The sequence below is a fragment of the Rhyacophila brunnea genome, unplaced genomic scaffold, assembly GCF_057557595.1.
Source record: "Rhyacophila brunnea isolate RB1 unplaced genomic scaffold, BYU_Rbru_1.0 scaffold_17, whole genome shotgun sequence".
Classification (NCBI taxonomy): Eukaryota; Metazoa; Arthropoda; class Insecta; order Trichoptera; family Rhyacophilidae; genus Rhyacophila; species Rhyacophila brunnea.
In genome coordinates, this window is record NW_028232827.1 from 25,098,219 (window position 1) to 25,125,659 (window position 27,441).

The window sequence follows — 27,441 nt, forward strand, 5'->3', positions numbered from 1 at the left end:
TGCCACCTAGCGGTCACGAAGAGAATTTTTCGCTCAGTTATAGCAATTTCAAACTGCAACGACAACATGTGTTATTTGTTGCATCTTTTAATGGCTATTTCAACGTAACTGTGAACAAATACGAGCAAAAAAAAAATATTTCATAAGATCAGATATTGCTGAACACAACTGTGAATATTTTGGTAAGTATTTCTGTTTCCATCATTATTATAATGTGATGTTTTCGTAAGGACAAATCTGGCACTATATGCATTGAAGACTATATGTATAAGGCCATATCTGGCACTACATGCATTAAAAGTTATTTTTATATATTCCACATTTGGCACTACATGCATTAAAGGTTATTAATAAACTTTCTCTATGAAGAACTAATGACGGTGTTTTTTTTCGTCGCAGAAAAATGGATGCTGACAATTCCTTCGAAAAAATATAACTTATTTCAGCCATCATAAGCTGATGTCTATTATTTCTAACGTTTTGTTCGGTTATTTCTTTATTCATAGTTTAGCACCAACATTACTATATGAATTTATAAATTTAAATTTTTAGAAAAGTAAAATCCTTTGGATTTGGTTGCTTTGACAAATAAATTTTCTTTTGAATTTGGACAACCAGCATTCAGAGAATCAGTAGGCAAAGCATGTCCCATGTTTAATAATTTTAGCAGTCAGGATTTAAGTAACCATCATCTGAGGGGAAAACTGCTTTGCCGAGTATCATATTGCCTAATTTCTGTTTTTTTTTTTAATTTCACAATTTTCTATTCTATTTCATTAATGTTTTTTATCCTCAATAGTGCATGAGGTGCCAGATATGGGTTCATTGTTAATATTATCGTGACTGCATGTAGTGCCATATATGGCACAATTAATTTTCTTTTAAATACACTATAAATAATACAGCAGAATTTTTTAAATTATTTTTTACTAACTTTTCCAACCATGATTCATAACATATATTTTTTTCAAAACGAAAAAAAAACCCATGCGGTAAGGGGTTAATATAAAAAGTGTGATATGGGAAAAGTTAAATACACATTGTATCAATATTATTTATTATATCAGAGATAAACTCGTATTTAGAGTAATCAAAACGGGGTCATTGAATATATCGAAACGTCTTATCAGTGGATATGCATGCACTGGTTTCACTTATTATCTTATCCATCAATCAATCGTAATATGTTCATATACAAATAACGTATATTTTATTTAACATGCCCATTAAAGTTGAATAAAAGCCATGCCATCATTGGCTATGCTTATAAGGAACGTAGGTGGGTAACGAATGAAATAGTTTGTTTGTAATGGATGACTATCATTTTTCTTGACACTTCTTGATGAATGAGATTTAAGTATACAATGCTTGAATGAATATCCATAGACCTATAAGCTACTCAACTACTTATTGCAATTTTAATTCTTCTTCAATAGAATAAGCGAGATGACATCTGTGGATGTTTTTGATAGATACATCGGGACAGATTTTGAACTTAAGGTAACATAGTATCTAATAATAATGATCCGAGACTCACTTTGATAATTGATCCTTCTTTAAGTCCTTCAATATTCTTGAGCTCAGCGAAGTTATCGAGCGTGGAACCATCCAGCTGGAGTGAGAAACAGGTGCGATGGCACGTGTCTTCCCTGTCCATCAGCAATTGGTGAATTTCCTGGACCAGTTCCATACTTGACACCTGGAACATGATTCAAATTAACTTAGGTACTTATAGTCTCTTAAAACTGAATTTATGTAGGTACTCGATTTCTCAAAATCACAATACTAGTAATATAATATAGACTTTCAATTTTGATGGTAATATCGACCACCGGGGGACTTCATTTCTTTCATAGTTTTGCAAGCACTTACATTGGCCTAGCCCCACCGCAATGATACTGTGACGTTAATTTAGGTTTTTCAACCTTCCCTTTCAAGTCAGGACTATTGAAAAGGTCTTGGGTGGCTGAGTGTCTGATATCCTTGAGACTTGGCTTGCTTAATGGATTTGTCTGACTAAAAAGACACTCTACTCATGGATATAATTTCATCATCATATGCAGGGCCGAATTTACTCTTAAATGGGCTCAAAGAAAAGGAATTATTACCCGGTGCTCCAGCTCCTTTAGCCCTATGGTAAACCCAAACCTAACCATATACCACAGACACATATCGCTATCGAACCATTCTCAAAATCTTTTTTCAATCATGTCCTCTCATCATTGTTCGATAAGGCCCAACTCCAATTTGCAAATCAATAAGGGCCCGATAAGATTTTTTTTTTATCAAAAATGAACGAACCTGTATGTCGAATGGCTGAGCGCCGGGGCTGACAATCTTAACAGTGAATCCGATATCTTGAATAAAGAGCACCTCCTGATCCCCCTTCTTGTCATCCCCTTCCTCGTCCCCCGTCGCTTCGCCATTGGCCAATCCGTTGGGAATGGTGTCGGTGGAGGTTGATGTGGCGACACCGTTGTCCGTGTCTGACACGTCTGACTTCTGACACACATCAATTGTGCTGCTTTTTGGTGACTCCTCCGGCGTGCTTTCTGCACTGCACGTCACCGATGATTCAGTAGAAGTTGGGCTGGTTGCGTCTGCTGAAATCATCAGAGTGACACTAATATTAAAACGAACTTGGGAAAATCAATTGACATTATAACTAAATAAAACCAATTCAAGTCTCTCAGTGCATAATAAGTAATGCACTTTCTATAGTAGAGGACTGTGATTACAATAATATAATATCTGTAACTCAGTAATTATGTCATCCAACTAAAATTAGACAACATAGAAAGCGGTAAGCAAACGCAAATAAAAACACAAAACAAGCAAAGACAACCCAAGACCATAAGCAATAAAGCTTCATCCATAGTGCAATAATTGTTATTTCATGAAATTCCTAACTCTTCATTTGACGGTGGACACTGAAAAAACTATAATATGACAGGCACATCCAACGCGTCGATGACAAAACAGATTTTGGTCAATCACATCCTAGCCCCCCTCCCATAGGAATAGAGAGGTGAAAATATAAAATGTACACTCTGAAAGGGAGGTATTAACCATTCCCAGGAAGACTGCGTGACATTGTCATATCTCATGGCCTGTTGCAGTAGTGAGAGAAAGAGAAGATGTGAATCTTCACGCTTTAAACTGAGGTGTAATCCCCTTACTGTTACACAGTGGGTTTCTTGCACCATAGGATAATAGCTTGACGATGAGTGCAATCAGTGCCCAAAAGAAGACCATATTTTTATTTTCACAATTGAGTATTTATTTTCGGTGGTGAAAGATAGTGGTGTGAACTCATGTAAAAGTGTGGAATGCACATAGTTCTTTCTTGGTCTTTAGTATTGTAATATCATACATTATGTCAATTTTTTAAATTTCAATATGTAGATTAGTATTGTCATCAGTGACTTAAATTGTCATTTGATTACAATGTAATTTCTATAATGGCTAACATGTCAAAGCTCTGTATGTAATATAGAAGGACGAAAGTGGGTGGCGGGGTATTGCAATGTACATGAAAGACTGATGTAATCATTGAAACGATTACAGCAATCTTCACTCCAGATCAAAGAAAGAGGGACAATAACCAATATGAGATTCAATAGTTTCTTCATTTTTACTTTTTCCTATTGGCTATGTGGAGTCATATCACATAGTAATCCAATGCGGATCCTAGTCACCTCCCGTAAGGGTTTTTCATTAACAGATTATGTTACCGAACCATGGATGTAAGTCAGTCGTACATCTCATTACTTCTATGTAGATTCATACTTGCATAACATAAATTTGTAATCTAAAACTCTGAAATGTTATAGATGCAATTTTGATAACATTGTATGTAGTATAAAGGAAGGAAGTATGGTTGGGGTATTGATATGTATGTGATAGTGCGAGGTGATTTTTAGTTCCGCAGATCGCCGCTACGATGTAACATTCATGATAATATATTCGTAAGTTTAACGTTTTTTAGTAAATTAATATAGATAAAACTAAGTTAGAGGTGATTAAAAACAAGCATTTGCATTTAATAATAGGTTTAAATTACAGCATAACTAGTGTTATAAATGTACTAAGGACTCATGCGAAAAGAATTAAGCTTCCCAAAATTTATTCCATATTTTTTTAGGATATGTAAAAGATACCGTTAAAAATATTGCCAATATTTTTCAGTGTGCGAAAAGCAAAAAGAAATATGACTAAATTTGCTACTATTCAAGAGAGCTAAAAGAAGATTGGACCACTTTGTATTTGAATTTTTGTGTCTGTGTGAAATTAATATCTTAATGACTCTTGATTCAATCATTGATAGCTTTTCTTCTTTATTGATTTGTTAATCTTTATTAAAAATTTTAAATTAGAGATTCAAATCATTATTAAATTTTACTGACATATCCTTCCTTCCTCTTCTTTTCGCACACAGATATTGCAGTTCAATAATATTGATTTTTTTAAATAATGGGATCATTCCAAGTCTCAAATAAATGTGATAATAAATTCTTCCCACCTTCAGTTTAAGTTATTCAATATTGTTAAATAAAAGAAGGGGTTTACGAGAAGTATATTATGAAGTTTTGATTTTATTACTGACAAGTGAAACATGAGAAGAAATGCTAACAAACTCAACAAACATAGTCAGTCAACACCAGAGAAAGATTTAACTTATTTGGTTATTGCAAAATGAGTAGGACGATTTTTGCTTGAATGATATTTTTGAAAAGGAATACCTGCATGTACTACCTTCAGACTAAACACTGAACAATAAGTCAAAGATGACTTGACGACTTACGCATTGAGATAAATAATTAGTTGTTTACCAATTTTGACAAACTGTCTATAAGCAGGTCATTTAATAACTGAGCATCTGCCTGTATGTACATGCTGAGAATCATGACATGTTTGTCAATGTTGACCAATTATTTTTCTTAGTCTGTAAGCAAGTTAATTAATAAGCAAAGCACACACGCATCCACTATTTTCTATTATCATTATTTCACTAAAAATATTGAATAAAGTTATATTATTATACCTTTTGGTATTGTTTTAACGTTTGATGGCGGTGATTTTACAGCAGTAGTTGTATTTACATGTGAAGACTGCTTCGGGACAACTGAAGAGGTATTTACATTGGACGGTGATTTGGTGGCGGTCGGTGGGTTAACGTTTGGCAATGATTTGGCGACGGCGGCCAGGGGGTTAGAGTTGGTAGACTTGGCGCCGGTCGTTTTCGATGGAGTGTCTTGCTTATTTGATTGGTTAACGTTTGTTTTTGCGGTGGTGGCGGGTGATTGGTTAAGGTTGGGCGTCGACTTGGCTGCAGCCGCCGCATACGAGGGGGTCGCATTGTTTTTCTGCTTACCGCTAATGTTACACACAGAGTCGTGTCCGTTGGTCTTCTCGGTGTGGTGGCCATTTTGTTTTGGAACATCGCCATTTTTTTGCGCGTCTTCTTTGTCTTTGGCGACGGCCTGGTGTCCGTTGGTGAGGATTTCTTCTGCGGTAGGCGTTGTGGTTTCCGGTTTCATCTTGCTATTCTGTTTGGCGGAGCTGGCGGTGGCAACTGCTGGAGCATTTTTTGCAGCGTTCTGTGTTTTCTGTGGTTTCTTGGCTGAAAGAATGGAAAAACAATATATTAATTCACCATATAAATATAATCAATCTGTAGACATGTAGGTGGTAAGGAGATCATAGGAAAGTTAACAAAATCAGTAAACAATCTAAGTATTTGTTAAGAAAAGACGCAACTAAAAATTATTAACTCATACAGGATAGAGGCGAATTAATGGCTTGATACTAGGCTGGAGTTTTTTTTAGTCAATTGGTGTCCAAAAACCACCCAAAAAGAGTCCACTCTTCACTCGGTACCTTGTCTTTGTGGTAGATCAGGTTGGTAATTTATTATGAATTATTTAGTTCAAAATAGGGAGTTTCGAAAAGAAATATTTTTTCAAAACAAGAGTAGGAATTGACATGAAAAGTAATTAATCATAAGAGAGATAATCATAATCAGAAAGCAGAACATTTCTAACTCACATTTGAAATATTTTATAGAAGTGTTTTTTGAAAAGGCCTACACAAGTTATTTATTAATATAAACAAAATTATATAACATTTTATTCATCAACAGTAAAGTTCTACAAAAGTATGATGTACACATTTATTTATATAAATAATGAATAATTCAAGTAGGTTGTTTCAAAGAACTCCCTTCTAAAAAAAATCAAATGTGAGTTAGAATAGTTCTGCAATATCTGCTGTTCTTGCAATAAAAATTGATGGCAAAACATTTTGCATTTGGGACTTCTCCCAGCATACCAAAGGACCAATTTGCCCATGATCAAGGGACGCAATACAAGTCCACAAAAAGTATTTATTACAGTACAATTTTTGGCCTCACCACTAAATAGATGGAAAAAAAAAATGCGAAAACCATTAGGCCAAGACTTTCACGCCAGTTTTGGTTTATGACTTAAACGCAAGAAGTACAAAGCTCTCTGAATATCCTCAAATATTACCAATATTGAGTATGCGTTCCGTTTACGTAACGCGATAAAGTTTAATAAATTACATTATTATGATACAGATGAACATATTAAAATTAGCATTCTTAACAGGTGTTTAAATGTATCCCATATTTCTTCACACACGCAGAAGGTAACGCACTTTATTATTTTTGTTTTATTTTTTCCCATTATTTTTCGCAAAAATATTTAACTCCATTAATACTAGGTTACCTACTTGTATTAGCAATATTAAATTTAGTTAACAATGGAAACACCTGTAGCACAAATCATTACACCACCAAAACTATCGGAAACAGTAGATTTTTTCAAATTAAAAATTTAATATTACATATTATATTGAAATAATATGAAAGTATGTTTTATCATTAATTTATTTTAATACAATAACACAAAGGTAGTTTATACCTGCCTACCTTAATGTTTACATATTTAAAATATAATATTACTTACCTACAACTTTGTAAGAATGTAGGTAAAATGTTATTAAAATAATAATAATAATATATTATTTATAAATCTGTGAAAATATACAAGCAAGTTACGCAGACAATTACGCCATGTAGAGATAACACGTTATTTACGATCGTGATAAGATAAAAAGTGAAAAATATTATATGTAAAGTTGAGAGGAATTTACACTGAAAGAGGTGTAAAGTTCAAACAATATGTGATGTATGCATGCGCTGCAAAAGCAAATAATTCGGCAAGAGTTTATAAAAAAAAAGAAACGCACTTCCACTGCGTATCCCGTATATCTTGTCATCTTGATAACCAAGGTACCTACCAGCTCAACGCCTATTTTGGCTATCAGCCGGGGTCGATCCACTGAAGACCTCCTCTAGCTCTTTCCACTCTTCCCGGTCCCTAGTTCTTGACTGCCACGTACATATTATATCCGAATTTTACGAAATGACAAGTGGGCAACAAGTCGAAGTGCAACTCTCAGATTGAAAAAGATCTGGAATATCTAAGTATAAACGAAAAATTCGTAGGTATACATCAGCTGGTACCATGCCCCCCCACAAGAGGGGATGACAGGGCTCTAGTCTAGGGCACGGGTTCAGGGGGCGCCGGCGTGGCGGGTCGACCACATAATTGAGATAAACACACATCTTAAATTTGCTCTATTAGTAAAAAAAACTCACTTCAGGATTATTACTATTTTAAAATACCTATAAGAGTCTATAAGTATGATTGTGCGATGCAATTTTTCGTTAGTGTGTGTTGATAGGTACTCGACAACTCCATAATTCAATGTGTAAAAAATCGCTAGAAATACACTGAATTTTTATTGACCTCGAACACCATTTATAAATCGCCACTGTAGAGCGTCAGACTGTCTTAACCTTAGTGATAGGGGCCGCCAAAGATTCTGGACTGGGGGCCCGCTCTAGGATATAAGGGCCATGGCTGGTACCCTTGAAGACAACTATCGTCTTCGTATCTGGGTCAAGGGAATATTCTGTTCTGTCTTTGGGTCCAAAATGAAAAATAAGCTTTTTTTATCGCAAAACCTAATATTTGTCCAGTAACCACACAAGTCAGAGATTAGACTACTTCCTATAAATTGGAATAGTTTGTGTATTACACCACTTGATGACGATTCCAGAACGATATATTGTGTCTTGGCAGCATTGAATTGTTTGTAAATAAACAAAATGGCGGTCTGTTTTGACGTTTAGTTTTCGTTACTTACTTTCGTACACTGTTGTAACTGTTCGTGTAATTTACCATTATATTTATAAAAAAAAAAATTACACTCGTCAACATAAATGCAATGCGTTTTCATCTCATTCGGTTTTTGCAAACGTTTCAATTTTGCTGCACATGAATCTGCAATGCGAATTTCATATACTTAATTTAATCATTACAGTAACGACCTTCACCTTTTCGACACTTGTCTTCCACATTGCTGAATCATGAATACAAAAAAAAGGATAACACTAAAACATTGGGTTTTACACGATAACATATCGAAAAAATCCCGGTATTCCAATATTATCAAAACCGGTCGGTACCGGAATCCTTGATAAAATATAAAATAATTGTACTGTAAGTCAAGGTGACGACAATTCATATACTTACTTACATTTATATCTCACCTCGCCGTTGTATAAAAATCGAGGACGGTTTTTTTTAACTTCACACATCCATTATTACTTGCCATACGCATTATTCCCATATTTAAATGAGGCTTCTTTTGTGAATTTCGTTAAAATGTGGAAGGTTAAAAATAACGTAATATTATTCATGACGATGTAGGCATTATGATAATATATAACCGAATATATTATTTTATACTACATTTATATTGTAATATTGTTACACAATGTGAAAAGTCTCAAGCTATTGTATGTGCCTATAATGAATAATGATAATGCAGGGCTGTGGAGTGGTAAAACAAATCTTGACTCCAGCTCCAAACCAAACACGACTCCGATTCGATTGAGTGTAGTACTTTCAAATGACACATAGATTGATATCGATTATTTTTTTATATACAAAATTAAACGTACTCATCTGAGACAGTCAACATTCGACAACACAAGTTCTATCAAAATCATCATTAATTACGACTCCACATTCGATTCCACATTCCTGTCATAATGGCACACATTCACCATTATTTTGTAAAGACGATATAATATTTTTTTAAATACTGTAAAGTGTAGAGTGTAGACTCTGTAAAGTGTGGATACTAATTAATTTTATCATGTACCGCTAGGTGTACTATGTATGTAGGTACTAACATTTTTCATGTTACGGTAGGTCGTGAAATATTACCCAACTAATTCGTCATCAATCGTCAATCACCGCGATAAATCCTTCTCAATTCGTTCAAGAACAAGTTATTTGCAACAGAATATAATTTTGCGCAAACACAGCATTCGTAAGGAACCCATATGTGCAAGAAGACACATGCTTGAATTTGATAACGATTAAATTCATCGTGAATCATTAATTGGAAAGTGTCGTATTTTCAGTCAGTAATTTTTCAATAGTATTCTTTAAAAAAAAAAAAAAAACACCTGTATCTATATATATAAAACAAAGTCGGGTTAGTTACACCATTTATAACTCGAGAACGGCTGGACCGATTTTTATGATCTTTGATTTGTTAGATTTGTCTCCGCCCGGAATAACAGAATAACTATTAAAATATCGGATAAATCACGAAAAAAATACATTATGAAGACGATTCATTTTCTCATACATTTTGACATTTTGAAAAATGACCTCACGCATTCGAAAATAAAAGAAAATCACAAAAAAATTAAATCCATATACAACGATACATGACAGAAAGAATAAACAAGAAACAAATGAAAGGCGTTGTGTGCATTATCTATCCTTTGACAGTTGATTAAGTTCAGCCTCAAATAATCCCGAAAGACTTTGTTGTATACTCCGGTGAATTTTGGAGGAAGTTGTCCTGCCTGAATCTTTTTTACTTCTTCGACAGCGTCCAAAAATAAAGCCAAGGATGAAATTACATGATCTCATTGCTGGTATTGCTCATTATTTACCTACCAATTTCAAAATCCATCCTTCGAACTTCATTCGACAATCGATCTACGTGAACAATCGAGCCGATTACCAGCTAGGTGCGCAAATAGCTATTTCGATCGTGATTTTCAAACGGTAAGTTGCCTTCTAAGATGTTCACTTTGTGAGTTTATCAAATTTGTGATTGTGTGTGCATCGATAACTGCTTCATTATGTAATTTTGAATTATGTGATTAATTTTCCAGTGTTAATCATTTGATGATTCGTCAAAATGCTGACAACTATTTGCTGCGATTTCGTCGATTGCTTAAAATCGAGACGGAGCGCCTCACTTTCATTCGGTTGAACCAAGCCAAACTGCGATTCAACTGCTACTCCCCGGACAAACATCAAGTGATCGGCACGTGTCTTCAAACAAAAAATCCTGTCGCTGATGAACTACATTGTTAAGCATCGCGTCTTTGGGAAACTCGATGCTGGATGTATTCGATTGAATGACAAAAACGAAGCTTGCCGCATGCACACATTCTTATTTGATTAGTCGAAAGAATTCGACCTGACCAAAAAGATGACATCATATGTGCCGAGATTCCTGATCCCGAAACCGATCCAGACCTGCATGATGTTGTAATTACTTAAATGATTCATGGACAGTGTGACGCCATCAACCTCCCCCCAATCAGCGTGCATGGTCGACGGCAAGTGTTCCAAGCGTTATCCATGAAGTTTAACGGCGGAGACTATCACTGCCAATGATGGTTATCCACTGTATCGGCGTCGATCACCCAATGATAACGGTAGAACTATCACAACGAAAATGAAGTGAAACGATATCGTGGTCGACAACACTTGGATTGTTACGTATTTGCCACTTTTTTCCAAAACATTCAAGGCGCATTGCAACGTGGAGTTTTGCAATTCAGTGAAATCCATCAAATACATCTGCAAATATGTCAGCAAAGGCAGCGATATTGTAGTTTTTGGCGTTCAAACTTCCAATACCAACGATGAAATCACGCACTATCAAGTTGGTCGATATGTGAGCTGCAATGAAGCAATTTGGCGTATTCTCTCATTCCCCATTCATGAACGTCATCCCACTGCTGTACATTTGGCGGTGCATCTAGAGAATGGTCAACAAGTTTATTTCAACGCATCGAATGTTGCTCAACGTGCTGAAATATCTCCAGCGCCAACATTGACCAATTTCTTTTCGATTTGCCAAAGCGATCCGTTTGCACGAACGTTGTTCTACTCTAAGATGCCACATTATTACACTTGGAATGCTTCATCGAAGAAATTTCAACGTCGGAAGCAAGGCGATGCGGTTCTTGATCATCCGGATGTGCATTCTACTGATGCTCTTGGTCGAATTTACACAGTTTATCCGAAGAATGGCGAATGATTCTACTTGCGGTTGTTGCTGGTAAATGTTCGTGGGCCGACATCGTTTGAATCACTTCGAACTGTCAATGGTGTAGTGTGCCCAACATTTTGTGCTGCATGTCAAAAGCTCAATTTGCTTGAAAATGATACTCATTGGGACATGACAATCGCTAAAGCATTTGTTTCTGCATCTCCAAGTCAGATACGCACATTATTTGCTATCATTATTTCGACATGCTTCCCATTGAATCCACCTGAACTGTAGAAAAACTACAAGGATGACATGTCAGAAGACATTTTACATCGAATTCGTGTCATTTCAGGGAATCCTGATCTCGAGGTGAATAAGGAGATACATAACCAGGTTTTTCTTTTGATCGAAGACATGTGTTACCTCATGTGCGGCAGTTTGTTAGTCAAGTTAGGAATGCCAATGCCACATCGTGGAGTAAATTACGCTTTCAATCTAGAATTGGAACGTGAACGTGAAAATGATCGAGATGCATTGAACTAATTAGTTCGAACGAATGTACTAATGTTGAACCCCCAACAGAAGGTAGTGCACGATACGTTAATGAAGGCAATTGATGATGGAAATGGTGGCTTATTTTTCCTCGATGCGCCCAGTGGAACTGGGAAGACATTCCTCATGTCATTGATTTTGGCCACTGTTCGTGCGAGATCCGAAATTGCTGTAGCAGTTGCTTCTTCCGGGATAGCGGCCACGTTGCTAAAAGGATGCCGAACGGCTCATTCAGCGTTGAAATTACCGTTAAACCTTCAAAAGACTGAAAAACCGATATGCAATATTGCGAAACATTCAGCAATGGCCACAGTTTTGGTAGCAAGTAAAATCATCACCTGGGATGAATTTAGAATGGCGCACAAACGCGCATTGTGAGAGATGTTTTGGAGGCGCAATGATTCTACTATCTGGCGATTTCTGCCAAACACTACCAGTCATTCCAAGATCGACCGCTGCCGATGAAATAAATGCTTGCCTCAAATCATTGACTCTGTGGCGCTATGTGAAGAATTTTCAGCTGACGACAAACATGCGAGTTACATTGCTAAACGATCGGTTTGCCGAAGATTTCTGTAAGCAATTTCTGACTATCGGTAACGGCCGTGTTCCTGTCGACGAATCAAACGGATTGATTTCGTTTCAGCTGAATTTTTGCAATTTCGTGTCAACAATTGGTTGAGTGAACGAGCAATTCTTGCGGCGAAGAACAAAGATGTGGATCACTTAAACTTCACAATTCAAAATCAAATCGTTGGTCTACTGCATTCCTTCAAATCTATCGACTGTGTAAGTGCTCGGCCGTAGTAATTTGGCGGGCGTGGTGCGGCGGCGTCTTGCGAAACTCAAACGTATAGACATGTGTATTATGCCCGAAAAAAGACACTGTCTAAGAACATTTTACACACGGTTATACGTTTGAGTTTCGCAAGATGCCGGCGCGCCACCCCCGCGCGACCACTACGTTCTTGCACTAACAAACGAAGACGAAGTAACCAACTAGCCAACTGAATTTTTAAACTCATTGGATCTTCCTGGCTTGCCACCGCACAATTTACAACTGAAGGTTGGCTGGGTAGTCATCATGCTTCGAAATCTGAACCAACCAAAACTATGTAATCCATTTCATTTTGGTTTGATTTTTGCACATTTATTGAACTTAATTCATTTTGAATATTCATTTTAACTTAATAAAAAAATGAATTTAATTCAGCTAATAAGTTAACACAAGATTATTGATTCTGAGGCGGTACGAAGTTCGCCGGGTCAGCTAGTTATATATATATATATATATCAGATTTTACTGATATATAGAGTGATGCTTCAAAAAACTTACCATTCTCTGCTCATAGGTATAATACCCACATATTTGCCAAGGTGGGTACCTCGACGAACATAGTGCCGAAATGGCACGTGAATAAGAAACTAGTACACAATATCATGCAATAATAAAATGATGGGTACATAGTAAGTAAATGAGAACTATGGCATTCCTGGCAGTGTTGATATATTATATGTATGTCCCTGAAACAACCTATGAAATCGGGAGCACTGTTTGTTTGTTCTCCCTAGGTGCAAAACTAATCTGCCATCGGTGATACAAATAATAACCGTGTTCAACCAAATCCGTTTAGGTGGACGTTGTTTTATAAATTCTTAAAATATGATCTTTTTAGCTAATACGGTGTAGGTGATTCCATATAGTACCTACTTATATACGAATTGCTTTCTTTAATATAAATTATAGGCAATTTCAAATTGTTTTACTTTTTTTTCTTTGCATGTTTCAAGTCACATTGTGAACGTCTTAAACTATTAATTTGTAATGTTCACAAATGTGAAAAAATAAATTAATGTAATACAGTGGAATGTGATTATTATTTTTAATCTTTTTTTTTCTTTATTTGGAAGCAATTGAGCTCTTCTCTGAATGGAAGGCTATTCTGCTTTACAATGGTTTACAAAAGTATACATACACTTTTTTAACTACAGACATAAATATTTTTAATCTTAACGTCTGCATAATAAAATTGTATTCAATAAACAGGACTTTAATTCCTGTTTTTTGCATTCAGACTTGTTGACATTATGATAGAAATAAAGTTTGACTTCAGCAATAAACAAATTATGAACTGTCATTTTTGGCATTTTTTATTACGACGTCATATTGAATAGCTTTGGAACTCCGATAAGAATGTCGAACATTTTACGCACGGCTATTTTCACGAAGTTTGTATATTTATCACTGGCAACCCCGGAAAGGGGGATAGGCGCTGGTTGCTGACACGGGCTGCCAGGTCGCAGAGTGTTAATGTGCTTAGCACACAAGAATTTCCATTAGGAACGTCGGCTTTGCTTGTAGAGATAGATACGTAGCGAGTTGAACGAGGGAAAACGTGACAGACGAATTTGTACAGGATCGTGTGTAAATAACAAGCCACTAACCATTTTTTTAAACGACCGAAAGATGAAAAAAAACGAAAACTAGAAATCATTTTTATTTTATTTATCTGCATGTAATTCAGTTGTCGCAACTTACAGCATTGACAAAATACAAATTCTAAACGAAAGGCTCAAACTAGCTACCGACCTAAGCTAACATGACAATTTTAATGCAAAACATTAGATTTTTTTTTATTGACGAACAAACAGTTGACTAACAATTTTCCAATATCATTATCGACTGCTTCATACTGGACTGACAGTGTTGACGCACATTGGATAACACCGTGATAGCCCAATTATCAATTTCTTATGAGATATTTTCTCCAATTAACCAACAATGTGCATAATATGCAGACTAATTTAACATCGTTATTTTTATAATATGCTTTTTCAATTATTTATTAACTGAGTGGGTAAGAAACAAAACGGCTTCTTTCCATGTTTTAAATGCTCAAGTGACATTAATTTGAAATGTTCAAATTGAACCAAAAACTTTGTTAGGCCTCTACTCTATGTTTATATTATTAATATTATGATACTGAGTAAAATAAACACAATTTAATTGGGTCACGTTGACTACACACATCATTTTTACGTAATAATATTATGACAGCACGATTATGATCTAATATAAAGATTTCAACTTTCCCCTCAAGTTATGGATGCAAATCACGATAATATTATTAGATCAACTCAAAACCTAATGCATAGTAGGTATATCAATGTCACCCCTACATTACATATCAGTATTATCACTGTGTAAGTAATGCACTGAAAATCATGATCGGGCTGGTACACCAGTTGAAAATAGCAAGTCCGGCCTGCGAAAACGAAGACCGACTGCATAGGCCATATAATGATGATGGGAGCAAAATGGGATGGCCTAGAACTGAAGGACACTGCTGTACAGCCGTCGAAGAATTATTAGCACCGAAAAAGGGGCATATAAAAAAAATAGCGATAAAACACAGTTTTAGTACAGCTATCCTTACACATTCATTAAAATTTATTGTCCCTTACGGTTATTTCCATTCATCGACAATCCTCAACTAACATGTTTGCGTTCGACCGAAGGGCCCCTTGCCCTTTTCCTGTGATGAATTTCAATGAACTGAAATTTACGAATCAAATCACTATTGCGATTTACTCGTGTTCAAATGACACTCAAAACTTTACATGTTTATTAAACCTATGATTTATTTTATAGTATCTTCTATCAACATTTTACGCGCTGTAAGAGTGTAAATTTTATAACCTAAGATCAGGATCAAGAAATCAATCGGGATCCCGGGAATGCAACCCCTAATACTCACCTACAATTAACATAATATTATAATCAATGTGGATTAGGTATATTGTAATGTAGACTGTAGTGCTATTAACAATAATTGATTCTGCGGACCATGTCCGAAGAAAACATTTCTTGTGTATGCCGATTGGCCACTAATCTATGATTGCATAATTTATTGTATGACAGGATGTGCATATTATTGGGAGTCGCGTGCCGCTGGCTAGTATGGCTAGTAGGAACATTGTAATTCGTGAGTCAGTGGTGTAACGTCTAAAAGACGGTAGGCACAATAAATTTAAAAATAAGCTTATCTGAAACGAAAAAACCCGTCTACGTATTGCTATGTTTACATTATTGATCACTTCGTCTTTTATCTGATTTAATTTGAAATATGGCGGGTTGTTTATAAATCGGTGACGTCTTTATTTTCACTTTTCAATACAGATGACATACGCGTTTGCGAAATTATTTGTGATCCGTGGAATCCGTGACCTTGCATAACACGTGAATAATTACGATTTAATTCCATATTAAGAAAACATTTTACGATTCATATCAAGACTGTTAGATATTGTAGGGGAAGGGTGTATAAAATGGCATAGTGTTTAGTTTATTGTGAAAAAGAATATCAAAACATGTAATTTATTATAAAAATGAAGGACTGTAAAGTAACACTATTTTTTAACATATTGGCATATTTTTAATAACGAAATATTACATACGTGATAGTAAAAAAAAACACGAGTAGCTAAAAACCATTTTACCCCACGGTGTACAAAATGGCATACCATATAAATATTTTTAATTAACTATTTCTTTTATTCAAACGAATAATTCACAAGATTTAAGAATATATCATTCTGATTATTGAACATTATATTATTTAGAAGAACACTAACTGAGAGAGTATATCACAACCAATAGAAAAAACTTTTTTTGAAAAAAGTAAGCCAACCGGTCGGGAATCGAACCCGGCATCTCCAACGGGTAAACGCCCCAAACTAGTCGCATTCAGCCATTATGCTACGGAAGACATACTAATGACGACAAATATTTAAGCTATTGGCTATTAAATACCTACCACTCAGCGCTCTTCGAAATCATGTTACTTCGGCAATCGATTTTTATTTATTAAATCAAAGTAGGTAGTTATTTTACTATTACAACGATTACTAACCGACGTCTAGGAATTTCTCCAATATTTTTTAAGCAACTTCTTGTACTTGCTAATAATTTTTAATTAACTATTTCTTTTATTCAAACGAATAATTCACAAGATTTAAGAATATATCATTCTGATTATTGAACATTATATTATTTAGAAGAACACTAACTGAGAGAGTATATCACAACCAATAGAAAAAACTTTTTTTGAAAAAAGTAAGCCAACCGGTCGGGAATCGAACCCGGCATCTCCAACGGGTAAACGCCCCAAACTAGTCGCATTCCTAGACGTCGGTTAGTAATCGTTGTAATAATAAAATAACTACCTACTTTGATTTAATAAACAAAAATCGATTGCCGAAGTAACATGATTTCGAAGAGCGCTGAGTGGTAGGTATTTAATAGCCAATAGCTTAAATATTTGTCGTCATTAGTATGTCTTCCGTAGCATAATGGCTGAATGCGACTAGTTTGGGGCGTTTACCCGTTGGAGATGCCGGGTTCGATTCCCGACCGGTTGGCTTACTTTTTTCAAAAAAAGTTTTTTCTATTGGTTGTGATATACTCTCTCAGTTAGTGTTCTTCTAAATAATATAATGTTATATAAATATTTGTCAAAAATAGAAAAAAATATAATTTCAAATAAAAATGACTTCGCAGAAAAATATTTTTGCTTTTATATCTAAACCAGCACAATCAGCATGAGCCCATTTTCCACATTTCATGCATCTTAGCCAACCAGGTTTAGATATTGTGTACACCTCAGTGCCCGTCCACAATAAGTAGGACCTTCTCATTCGGTGAGGCTTTTACATATTTTTGAAAATGCGAGACCTACGTAATGTTACCATCAAACCACGCAATCGGCAGTACGCAGTACGGAGAACACAACATATTTTTATGTCGTATAATGATTTACATTGTTGGCACTAATGGCATACCAGTTAAAATGGTTCGCGATCACTGGAATTCGTATGCGCGAGTGGAAAATTGTTAACGACATGCAATCGTACTTAACTGCAATCAGTTCTGTCATACATGGCATTGTCAGTTACAAATAAATGTTATTTTATCTGAAATTGAAAAAGATTGCCGGGGGAAATTTTCACAAACTATTATTAGTCGGCAACATTATTTGTAATGTTGAACTTTGAAAATAGAACGGAACAGTGTCAAAAAATATATTTAATCCAAATTTTAAACTACGTATCTATTATTTCTGGGTTCGCGGAAAATTGGCCATTGATGAATGATGGCAGATAAACATAATTATATCAATCACGTAGAAAAAATCTATCCTCCTTATAAAATACTAGTAGGTTATTTGTTTCGAACAATATCCATATGCACCTAATTCGTTCTAATACATTATGCATTACTGAAATAATATGAAATAAGTGTCCGTCAACCGCAATATACTTTGCAATTTTAATCGGACAATAATATTGATACCACATTAATCTTTGAATCAAGGTTTACGATTATTGGATACACGATGTATTGAGTCCTCTTACACGGACTTAACAGAGGAAATTGATAGTAGGAAAGTTGGCTGAGTTGGAAAAACAATCGCATGGAAGATAATATATCAAGCGGACATGCTGATAAGCTTTAAAAAACGGCAGGTCGCAGTCTGCCCTCAAAACAATTAACCCACCCTAACGTCATATTAACTCATCAGAATATAAATGATTAAAATGTTTTAAATTTAAAAATAGATTTCTGCAAATAGATAAATTAAGTGTTTACTTAGAATATTTTTAATAATTTTCAGGACCAGTTGCAACTCTATTATTAGGACAGAGGACACGGTTATATGAAAAGGATTTTTAATCGTGAAAACGTATCCTATATTAACATTGATAGTATTTTTCGGTAAGTAGTATTGGATGAAACAATTAACGACTTCCCAACGTTAGCTGCATCCCCTTGCGTGACATTCGTTTTATGAGGGGTATATTATTAAAAGTTTCATAACTAGTTGAAAAGTCCACCGTTAGATACATTAAAATTCATCGTGAATATAAACTGTTATATTAAGAATATTCCGATACAAACCCATACAATGTCCATCTTTTGTCTTGTATTACGCTACGGATGAAAAATATTGTTCACGTGAAGATGTTCTTGGTCTGGACAAAGAATAAAATGAGATTACTGCAGTTTTTTTTTCAGCGATTAATAAAAAAAACAATCTCTTGAAAGTGATTGTTCGTTGATGCCGACTTTTGAATGGATGGCTCAATGGCAACGCATTCGCATGAATGAAAATGGATAATTGATGCGATTAATTGTGATTCGAAGTCAATTTAACGGACGGGAGACAGGTGGTAGTGAGCCACTGCGTATTTACTATCAAGATAAAAGTTAAATCGGCGACGAATCACGACAGCTGAGTAGGTGCGGTCTCGGTCGTGTTTATTTGAGAACCGTAGTGTTATTTAACTTTAACCAACATGACATTATAAATGCTATGCGACTTCATAACGAAATGTAAAAGAAGGAGCTGAGTCGGGCAGATATGTACGTGAAAGAGCGGGGGGATTTGTAGTTCCGCAGATCGCAACAAAGACGTCTGCAGCCATGATAATTAATTTTATATTGGAAAGTCCATTGACGAACTAGATATTTTTATAACATGTGAATAAGTGGAAGATAAATTCATTTATACAAGTATGTAACGATCCTCGGTCACCGATTTCAGTCTTTGTTAATTCACTCGTGTGGCGGGAAATATGCAAAAGATATATTCACAAAAACAAAACTACAAAAAACCTGGACCAAAATTAATAGAGAAATCAATCGAAATAAAATGATTAGTAGGTGCCCATATGATATTTTATGGATAATGGCAGTTAGTTTCCAGAAGAAACCTCATCACATATTATCGTCACCCCAGTTCAAACTTACCAAACCTTAGAAACCAAAATTATAAAGATGTTTTTAATTTCAATATGCCGCAACCGTATAGTTGTTGTGAGAAGGCATCATATCAAATACAATAAGACAAAATATTATACAGAAGTTAGCTCATAATTAAATAAAGATTAGGACCGACATTGTGAACTGATATGATAACTTGGTAATTCGATTAACTAGGGTGCTCATAATTGAGCGGTATAATAATAGGATATAATATAGGTACCTATAACTATAGATGACGAAAGCGAGCCAAGGGAAATTATAGGAAGATGTGGACAGACCGAACATACGAAGACTGGAACAGTATGGAAAAGCAAGGGAACTGGAAAATAAAACATGAAACGTAGGAGAACCAAATCGTATCTTAGGTATGATAACTTATTAGAGTTGAGTTACACCTTGTATAAAACCACTCGACGCGGGATACTATAATTGTCTCAAGTAAACGCTGGTAGTAATTATATGAATAATAATGGTGGTTTCTGCGACCGTCATAGTTCCACACATACTGAAGAAACAGTTAGGGGAGGGGGAATTCAAAAAACGGTCCTCCTCATTGGTATTCTTGGCAACAGCCCGTATTTACTGCGAGAAATGACATAATTGTGAGGAGAGAAAGCTATACCAAGGATAGTAAGAAATTTAGTGACTGAGGATAAAAAAGTACAAGTAATATAGAAGTAAAAATGAGTTGGGAGCAGCTCTCACATTACCACATACCTACTCATATTATTATCACTTATCAGTAAAAAGGATTCAAAACAGTAACTGCTTTGTATGGAAAATTAAAAGCGTTTTATCCCTTACACTGAATTTTTTGCCATGTCCGATCTTAAGAAGATCATTATTACATTATGGGCCTCCACATAGTAGAGGTTTGTAATAAAAGATGTATGTTTTTAGGAGAAATCGACGTTAGTCACTTGCTCAACATATTAGGTCCATACCGACTCCAAACACAACTTGAAAAACAATATTATGCGTATTTGCCAGACCCAGGATTCGAACCTTGGACCCACGACATTATAAATCGACGCGTAAGCCTCCCGGTCATCGTGGGCGTTATTTTCATAGCAACGTAGCATTTGAATGTTTTTCCTGACATGTACTTTTTAAAATACAAACACTAATAAAGACATATTAATATTTGATGGATAATTTACATAATGTTCATAGCACAGTTGAAATATAGAATTTACTCAATTTGGCCCACATTTATCCTTAGTTCCACAATTAATATTAATAATTTAATATGCGCTCACCTCTCGTTTACAGTCTTGTAATCGAGAGACTATAGCATGCCAAATCACCTCTACAATGATCAACCCAAGCGTAGTAAATTTCCAGAAATAAACATCATCATAGCAATCGAAATACTACACACAAACAACACGAACTGTAAGCCGCATCATAGCCAATGGTTATTGGTTGCCATTCACTTGGCTAAGTTGAAAACACTGTGACTTTTACAACTGATTTCCTGTGGTACAAATGGATAATTTGATTAGTGAAAAATATTAATTATTATTCATGAAGTGACATGGAAAGATGCACGTTGGGCATATCGTGGAATCGACAAAATAAGGAACCTGATTATGTAGAATTTAGTAATTTCAAAACTTGAAACATGAGCCGTTTGAGACATTGTTTATAGCGGTGTAAACAGATTCAAATAAAAACAAAAATAATTGTAGGTACATACAGAGAATCTACCATAGTCCATAACTATAGCACATTTTGTGTAACATCTAGTAATGTACAGGATATTATGCCGCCCGACGAATGTATAATGTATAGCAAAGTCGGTCATTAAGGGACACTGAATACCACCCCATGGAATTTAATTTATATGTAATATTAAGTTCTGAAATTAAATTTGAATGAATGAAACATAATTGTATAAATAAATGTCGCATCTCTAATAAGTGTCACTTAATAAAGTTGTAAAAATTAACGCTTCGGTAAAGAGCTTATCTAAGATCCTGCCATTTATGGATCGGTCTGATCTTTTCAGCCAATTTTCCTTCGTTCCATTAGTTACCATTGTCACCTGCATCATATTATGGACAACAATGAACCACTAGATACAATAATAAATATCGAGCAATTCAATAAGCAGGACAAGCAATAGAGTATATTATTGAATAGGAGAACAAAATTCGCAGGTTAGATAGAACAATGGGACCAGTCTCAGAAAATAAAAACACGACGATTTCAAGGGTGTCTTTCTCGAAATGAGACATCAACGTAGACATGTGCATGTTTCAGTGTTATGCTGTCTCAATTATTTTATATCCAATGGATGCATGTACCTACACTAAACCAGGATTGAGACCTTCGAGATGTGGCTGTATAGCACTATCCTCAAAATTGCAAGGACCGATAGGGTGTCAAATATTGACACCAAATAAGAAATCAAAAAAAGAAAACTAAACTGTACCTCGGCCTCATTGTGAGAGTATAAAAGTCGTTGAAAGATAGTTAAAGAACAGCAAGAGAGAGTTGTTGGAAGAAGTCAGGACGCACCCGGGGTGTCGCACTCCTGATAATGGTGATGACTTGGTAGGTATTACCTATGTCAAAATTATATTAAAATTTAGATTGTTCTCCTATAAAACAATACATTATTGTACTTGTCCCTGATTAATACGGAATAACATGATCCATGGGTCCATGGACTCACGTAGCAGTTGTTTTAAAAGATAACATTTAAATTTAGGACAGGAAGGTAAATAACTACATAAAAGTAGCTGAATAATAATTGTAGCCGCCACATTTTTTCCATGTAAAACATAAGCAAATAGAGAATAAACGATGTTGAATAATATGTAAATACGTAAAACATTTTTATATTAACAGTGCATTTTGTCTACATTACACGTTGGAAATAAATCAGTGATAACACCGGTGTGGTGATAACTGATAACAGTGATATGACTTTTTATAGTTACAGTTACTTGAAAAATAATTGAATGCAATCGGCATTCATATATAAGTAATAATATCTGCCGGAACTTTAAAAGAACACATAATATATTATTATCGTAGATATATTATTATCTTCGAGAAAACAGCTGTTTCTATTGCTGTCAAACTTCGAAACGTGGGTACCGTAAAACTGTAAAATAAGGCATATTATAATTGGTGCGTTTTCATAATTATGGAAAACTTTATTTAAATAATTTTAATTCTAATATTTACTTTACTGTCAATTGAGTCCGTGCTGTGAAAAACTACAAAAAATAACTATATAAGTGACATTAAGATTACACTATGCATAAACATTAAACTGGAAGCTATGTATCTTTAAGTACTTAGGTATCTCGGTTGTCGACGATTACGATGAATAAAAATACGCCAGATAGGGTAAGAAAATAAGCTAAATAGCTGATCAAAAAATCTAAATTTTCTCAATATTCAAAGAGACTAGAAACAAGTACTTACCTATTTAAAAAAAATGTTACGATTTTAACATTGTTTTTACAAGAACGAAAGTCGAAGAATTGCGTATATCACAACTAATAAAAAGTCATGAAATTGAAAAATTAATGCAGGTAACAAATTTAGTAATTATTTTGTATGTAATATGTATTTTATTTATAGGAAAATATAAGGTACAAGAGACCAACATGTTGATTTTTTTAATGAGAAATGGTATCTAGATTTATTATGAGAAGTTTTAAGTTGTTTGCGGTGTCGAAAAATGTTAGATTTAACGCCATACGCAAGATGCAAATTTTGCAAGCTGAACACCTATTCAAAAATGCTAGATCTGACAAGAAAAACGCTGAATCAAATAATGACAAATACGTTTTAAATGAGATTATGTCGATTTACCGTTACCTACTGAAAGGGTCACAATTTTCACTTATGACACTTCCACTTTTGGGCCCAGGAATGAACAGTGTCGGTGTACAATAATATTGTTCTAAATCTTAAAAACCACGCAAAAATGTGTTGATAACGACTCCATATTTAAAACAGTTAAATAAAAAGACATGTAACGAAGCATGCGTAGTTTAAAAATATACAATGGCAAGATTGTCCCATGATTTCGTGAGAACTCAGTTATAAAACAAGATAACACGCGATTTGAAAAATCAAGGTTTATGTTTTTTTAATGTTTGCATCACTTGAATTTTGCGCAAATCATAGTGTAAACAGATTGCGTGCTGTAGGTAGCTAACTTGTAAATGGAATATAAGTCTGTAGACAAACTACAATACAATCGAACAATAAATCCCTACTTACTAACTTGGTAGGTCCCATAGTGATATACCACATATTATATAGTAGTTTGCAATATGCGTGATATTTCATTAACTCAATGCTTGTGCAATATGAGAAGTCGCATCTACAATAAGTGACACGATAATAATAATACGATAACTGACCATCAAATCAAGATCAGGATTGAAATTGCCAAGAACATGTTATCTCTGGCCACTTGGTGAAGGGCCATTAGGTGCTACATCATAACATAACCATACCCACTGGTCTACGAATTCAAAGCTCTTACGTTAAAGGAATTAACAATAAGACTGGAGGATTTCGAGATGTAGCTGTGTCGGCGTACCATGAAGATATCCTGAACTGATAATATTACCAATGAGGAAGCTTTAAGATGAGTCAATAAGCCAAGAGAATTTATAGCTACTATCGTGTGCAGAAAAGCTGAAAACTGCATAGGTAACTAGCACATGTCGTGTGCACTTTATCATAAGTACAATAAATCAATTTTGCCTTTACTGATATACGAGGGTGGGTCAATAATTCCTTAGAAAAAAGCATTAAAACAGGTTTTTTTTTTGTTTTTTTTTATTATTTCTCAACATAATCTCCTTGGAGCTCAATACACTTCGTTAGACGTTTCTCAATTTTTTTTAAACCGTCAGAAAAATAAGTTTTCGGAAGGTCCTCAAAATAAGCATTTGTCCGATCGATGACTTCTTCATTTGAAAAAAAACGTTGTCCACTTAGCCATTTTTTTAAGTTTGGGAAAAGGAAAAAGTCACTGGGGGCTAAATCTGGCGAATACGGTGGGTGGTCGACCAATTCGAACTTCAATTCTTCAATTTTAGCCATTGATCGTAAACATGTGTGAACACGGGCATTGTCCTGATGAAAGAGGATTTTTTTCCTGTTTAAATGAGGCCGTTTTTCTTCAATTTTGTTTTTTAGCTGGTCCAATAAAGATGCATAATAATCCCCTGTTATTGTTTTTCCTTTTACCAAATAGTCAACGAAAATAGTTCCACGTGCATCCCAAAATACAGTAGCCATAACCTTACCAGCTGATTTTACGGTTTTCGCCTTCTTTGGACGCCGCCTTTCGCAATCCACTGCTTTGACTGTTCTTTCGTCTCGGGAGTATAGTGGTGTATCCATGTTTTATCTACAGTCACAAAGCGACGAAAAAATTCATCCGGATTGCGTTGCATGAGCGACAACAGGGCTTTAGAGGCCACCACCCTATTGCGTTTATTGTCGACTGTGAGCAAACGCGGCACCCATCTTGCAGAAATATTTTTCATGCCCAATTTGTCATGTAAAATAGAAATGACGCTACCTTTTGAGATCCCTGTAACCTCAATTATCTCACTCAACTTTAATCTTCGGTCACTTAACACCATATCGTGGATTTTATTGATCATTTCTGATGTAGTCACCTCTACAGGACGTCCTGAGCGTGGTTCATCCTTTGTTGATGTACGACCACGTTTAAATTCATTTAACCAGTTATAAATAGTTGCAAGTGAAGGAGCAGATATGCCGTGAACTAAATCCAACTCATTTTTTATTTCCTTTGCTGTTAACCCTTTTATATTAAAATGTTTAATAAAAGCTCTAAACTCAATTTTCTCCATTTTCCATTTTTCCATTTTCCACAAGCAATTTTTTTTTTAAATGTACGAGAAACGCACAACAACCCGACCAATCTGATTGAAACTTCGCAGCATACTGAATCGGTAGTGCCGCTGCATGAAAACAAACCGCTTACAGTACTAGTCGCGCCACCTGTCGGCTTTTCTAAGGACTTATTGACCCACCCTCGTATCTAACGGTTTTAACCAGTTAGTTATTTGTAAAAAAAAGTAATTTCATCGAGCGGATTTCTTAATTAAATTCTTTTATTCATTCCCGAAACAACATCGCAGGTAAATAAATGTTGGTCATATCTATATATATAAAACAAAGTCGGGTTAGTTACACCATTTATAACTCAAGAACGGCTGGACCGATTTTTATGATCTTTGATTTGTTGGATTTGTCTCCGCTCCGAATAGCAGAATAACTATTAAAACATTGGATAAATCACGGAAAAAATAAATTATGAAGAAAATTCATTTTCTCATACATTTTGACATTTTGAACAATGAACTCGCTCGCGCATTCGAAAATAAAAGAAAATCACAAAAAATTTTAATCCGTATACAACGCCATCTCTGATAAATGACAGAAACAATAAACAAGAAACAAACAAACAAAAGAAAGAATGGTAGTCGAAATTTACTGTCAATGGTGTAGTGTACCCAACATTTCGTGCTTCATGTCAACAGCTCAATTTGCCTGAAAACGATACTCATTGGGATATGACAATCGCTGAAGCAATTGTTTTTAAATCTCCAAATCAGATACGCACATTATATGCTATCATTATTTCGTCATGCTTCCCATCGAATCCACCTGAACTGTGGAACAAGTACAAGGATGACATGTCAGAAGACATTTTACATTGAATTCGTGTCAGTTCAGGGAATCCCGATCTCAAGGTGAATGAGGAGATACATAATCAGGCTTTGTTTTTAAAGATCGAATACATGTGTTACCTCATGTGCGGCAGTTTGTTAGCCAAGTTAGGAATGCCAACACCACATCGTCTCAACTAAGGATGAACTCATCAACAAAGTGTTACCGAACATTATTGCTAACCACAAAAATCACAATTGGTTGAGTGAATGAGTAGTCTTGCGGCAAAGAACAAAGATGTGGATCACTTAAACTTCACAATTCAAAATAAAATCGTTGGTCCACTGCATTCCTTCAAATCTATCGACTGTGTAACAAACAAAGACGAAGCAACCAACTATCCAACCGAATTTTTAAACTCATTGGATCTGCCTGGCTTGCCACCGCACAATTTACAACTGAAGGTTGGCTCGGTAGTCATTATGCTTTGAAATCTGAACCAACAAAACTATGTAACGGAACGCGTTTGGTGGTGAGAAAACTCATGGGCAATTTGATTCACGCGACTATAATCAAAGGAATGTTCAAAGGTGAGGAAGTTTTCATTCCAAGAATTTCGATTATCCCAACCGATATGCCATTCAAGTTTAAACGAATTCAATTTCCAATTCATCTTGCATTCGGCATGACGATCAACAAATTACAAGGCCAATCCTTGAGTGTTTGTGGCCTGAATCTATAAAATGAATGTTTCTCTCACGGTCAATTGTACGTAAAATGTTCATGTGTCGGCAAACCATCTGCTTTGTTCGTTTTCGCACCTGATAACAAAACGAAGAATGTCGTATATCACAAGGTGTTTCAGTGAAGGGAATCGACCTGAGTGCAACCCATCCATTTCGTTTTCGCTGATTTTTTACAATTTCGTCTTAACTAAGGACGAACTCATCAACAAAGTGTTACCGAACATCATT

General features: G+C 35.2%; 1 protein-coding gene across 3 annotated transcripts in view; it reads right to left on the minus strand.

Annotated features, from left to right (window-relative positions):
- The window catches only part of clu (clustered mitochondria protein homolog), a 121,856-nt gene that overhangs the window by 25,126 nt on the left and 69,289 nt on the right, over positions 1 to 27,441 (minus strand). Inside the window, exons 2-4 of one of the 3 annotated variants that reach the window (XM_085944936.1) lie at positions 5,375 to 5,623; positions 2,302 to 2,603; positions 1,538 to 1,699 (exon numbers count right to left, since the gene is read on the minus strand). In XM_085944936.1, the coding sequence (XP_085801062.1) occupies positions 1,538 to 1,699; positions 2,302 to 2,603; positions 5,375 to 5,623 (713 nt within the window). Of the gene's footprint in view, positions 1 to 1,537; positions 1,700 to 2,301; positions 2,604 to 5,044; positions 5,624 to 27,441 lie in introns of all 3 variants that reach the window. The other 2 variants (XM_085944935.1, XM_085944934.1) reach the window with 2 other exon arrangements.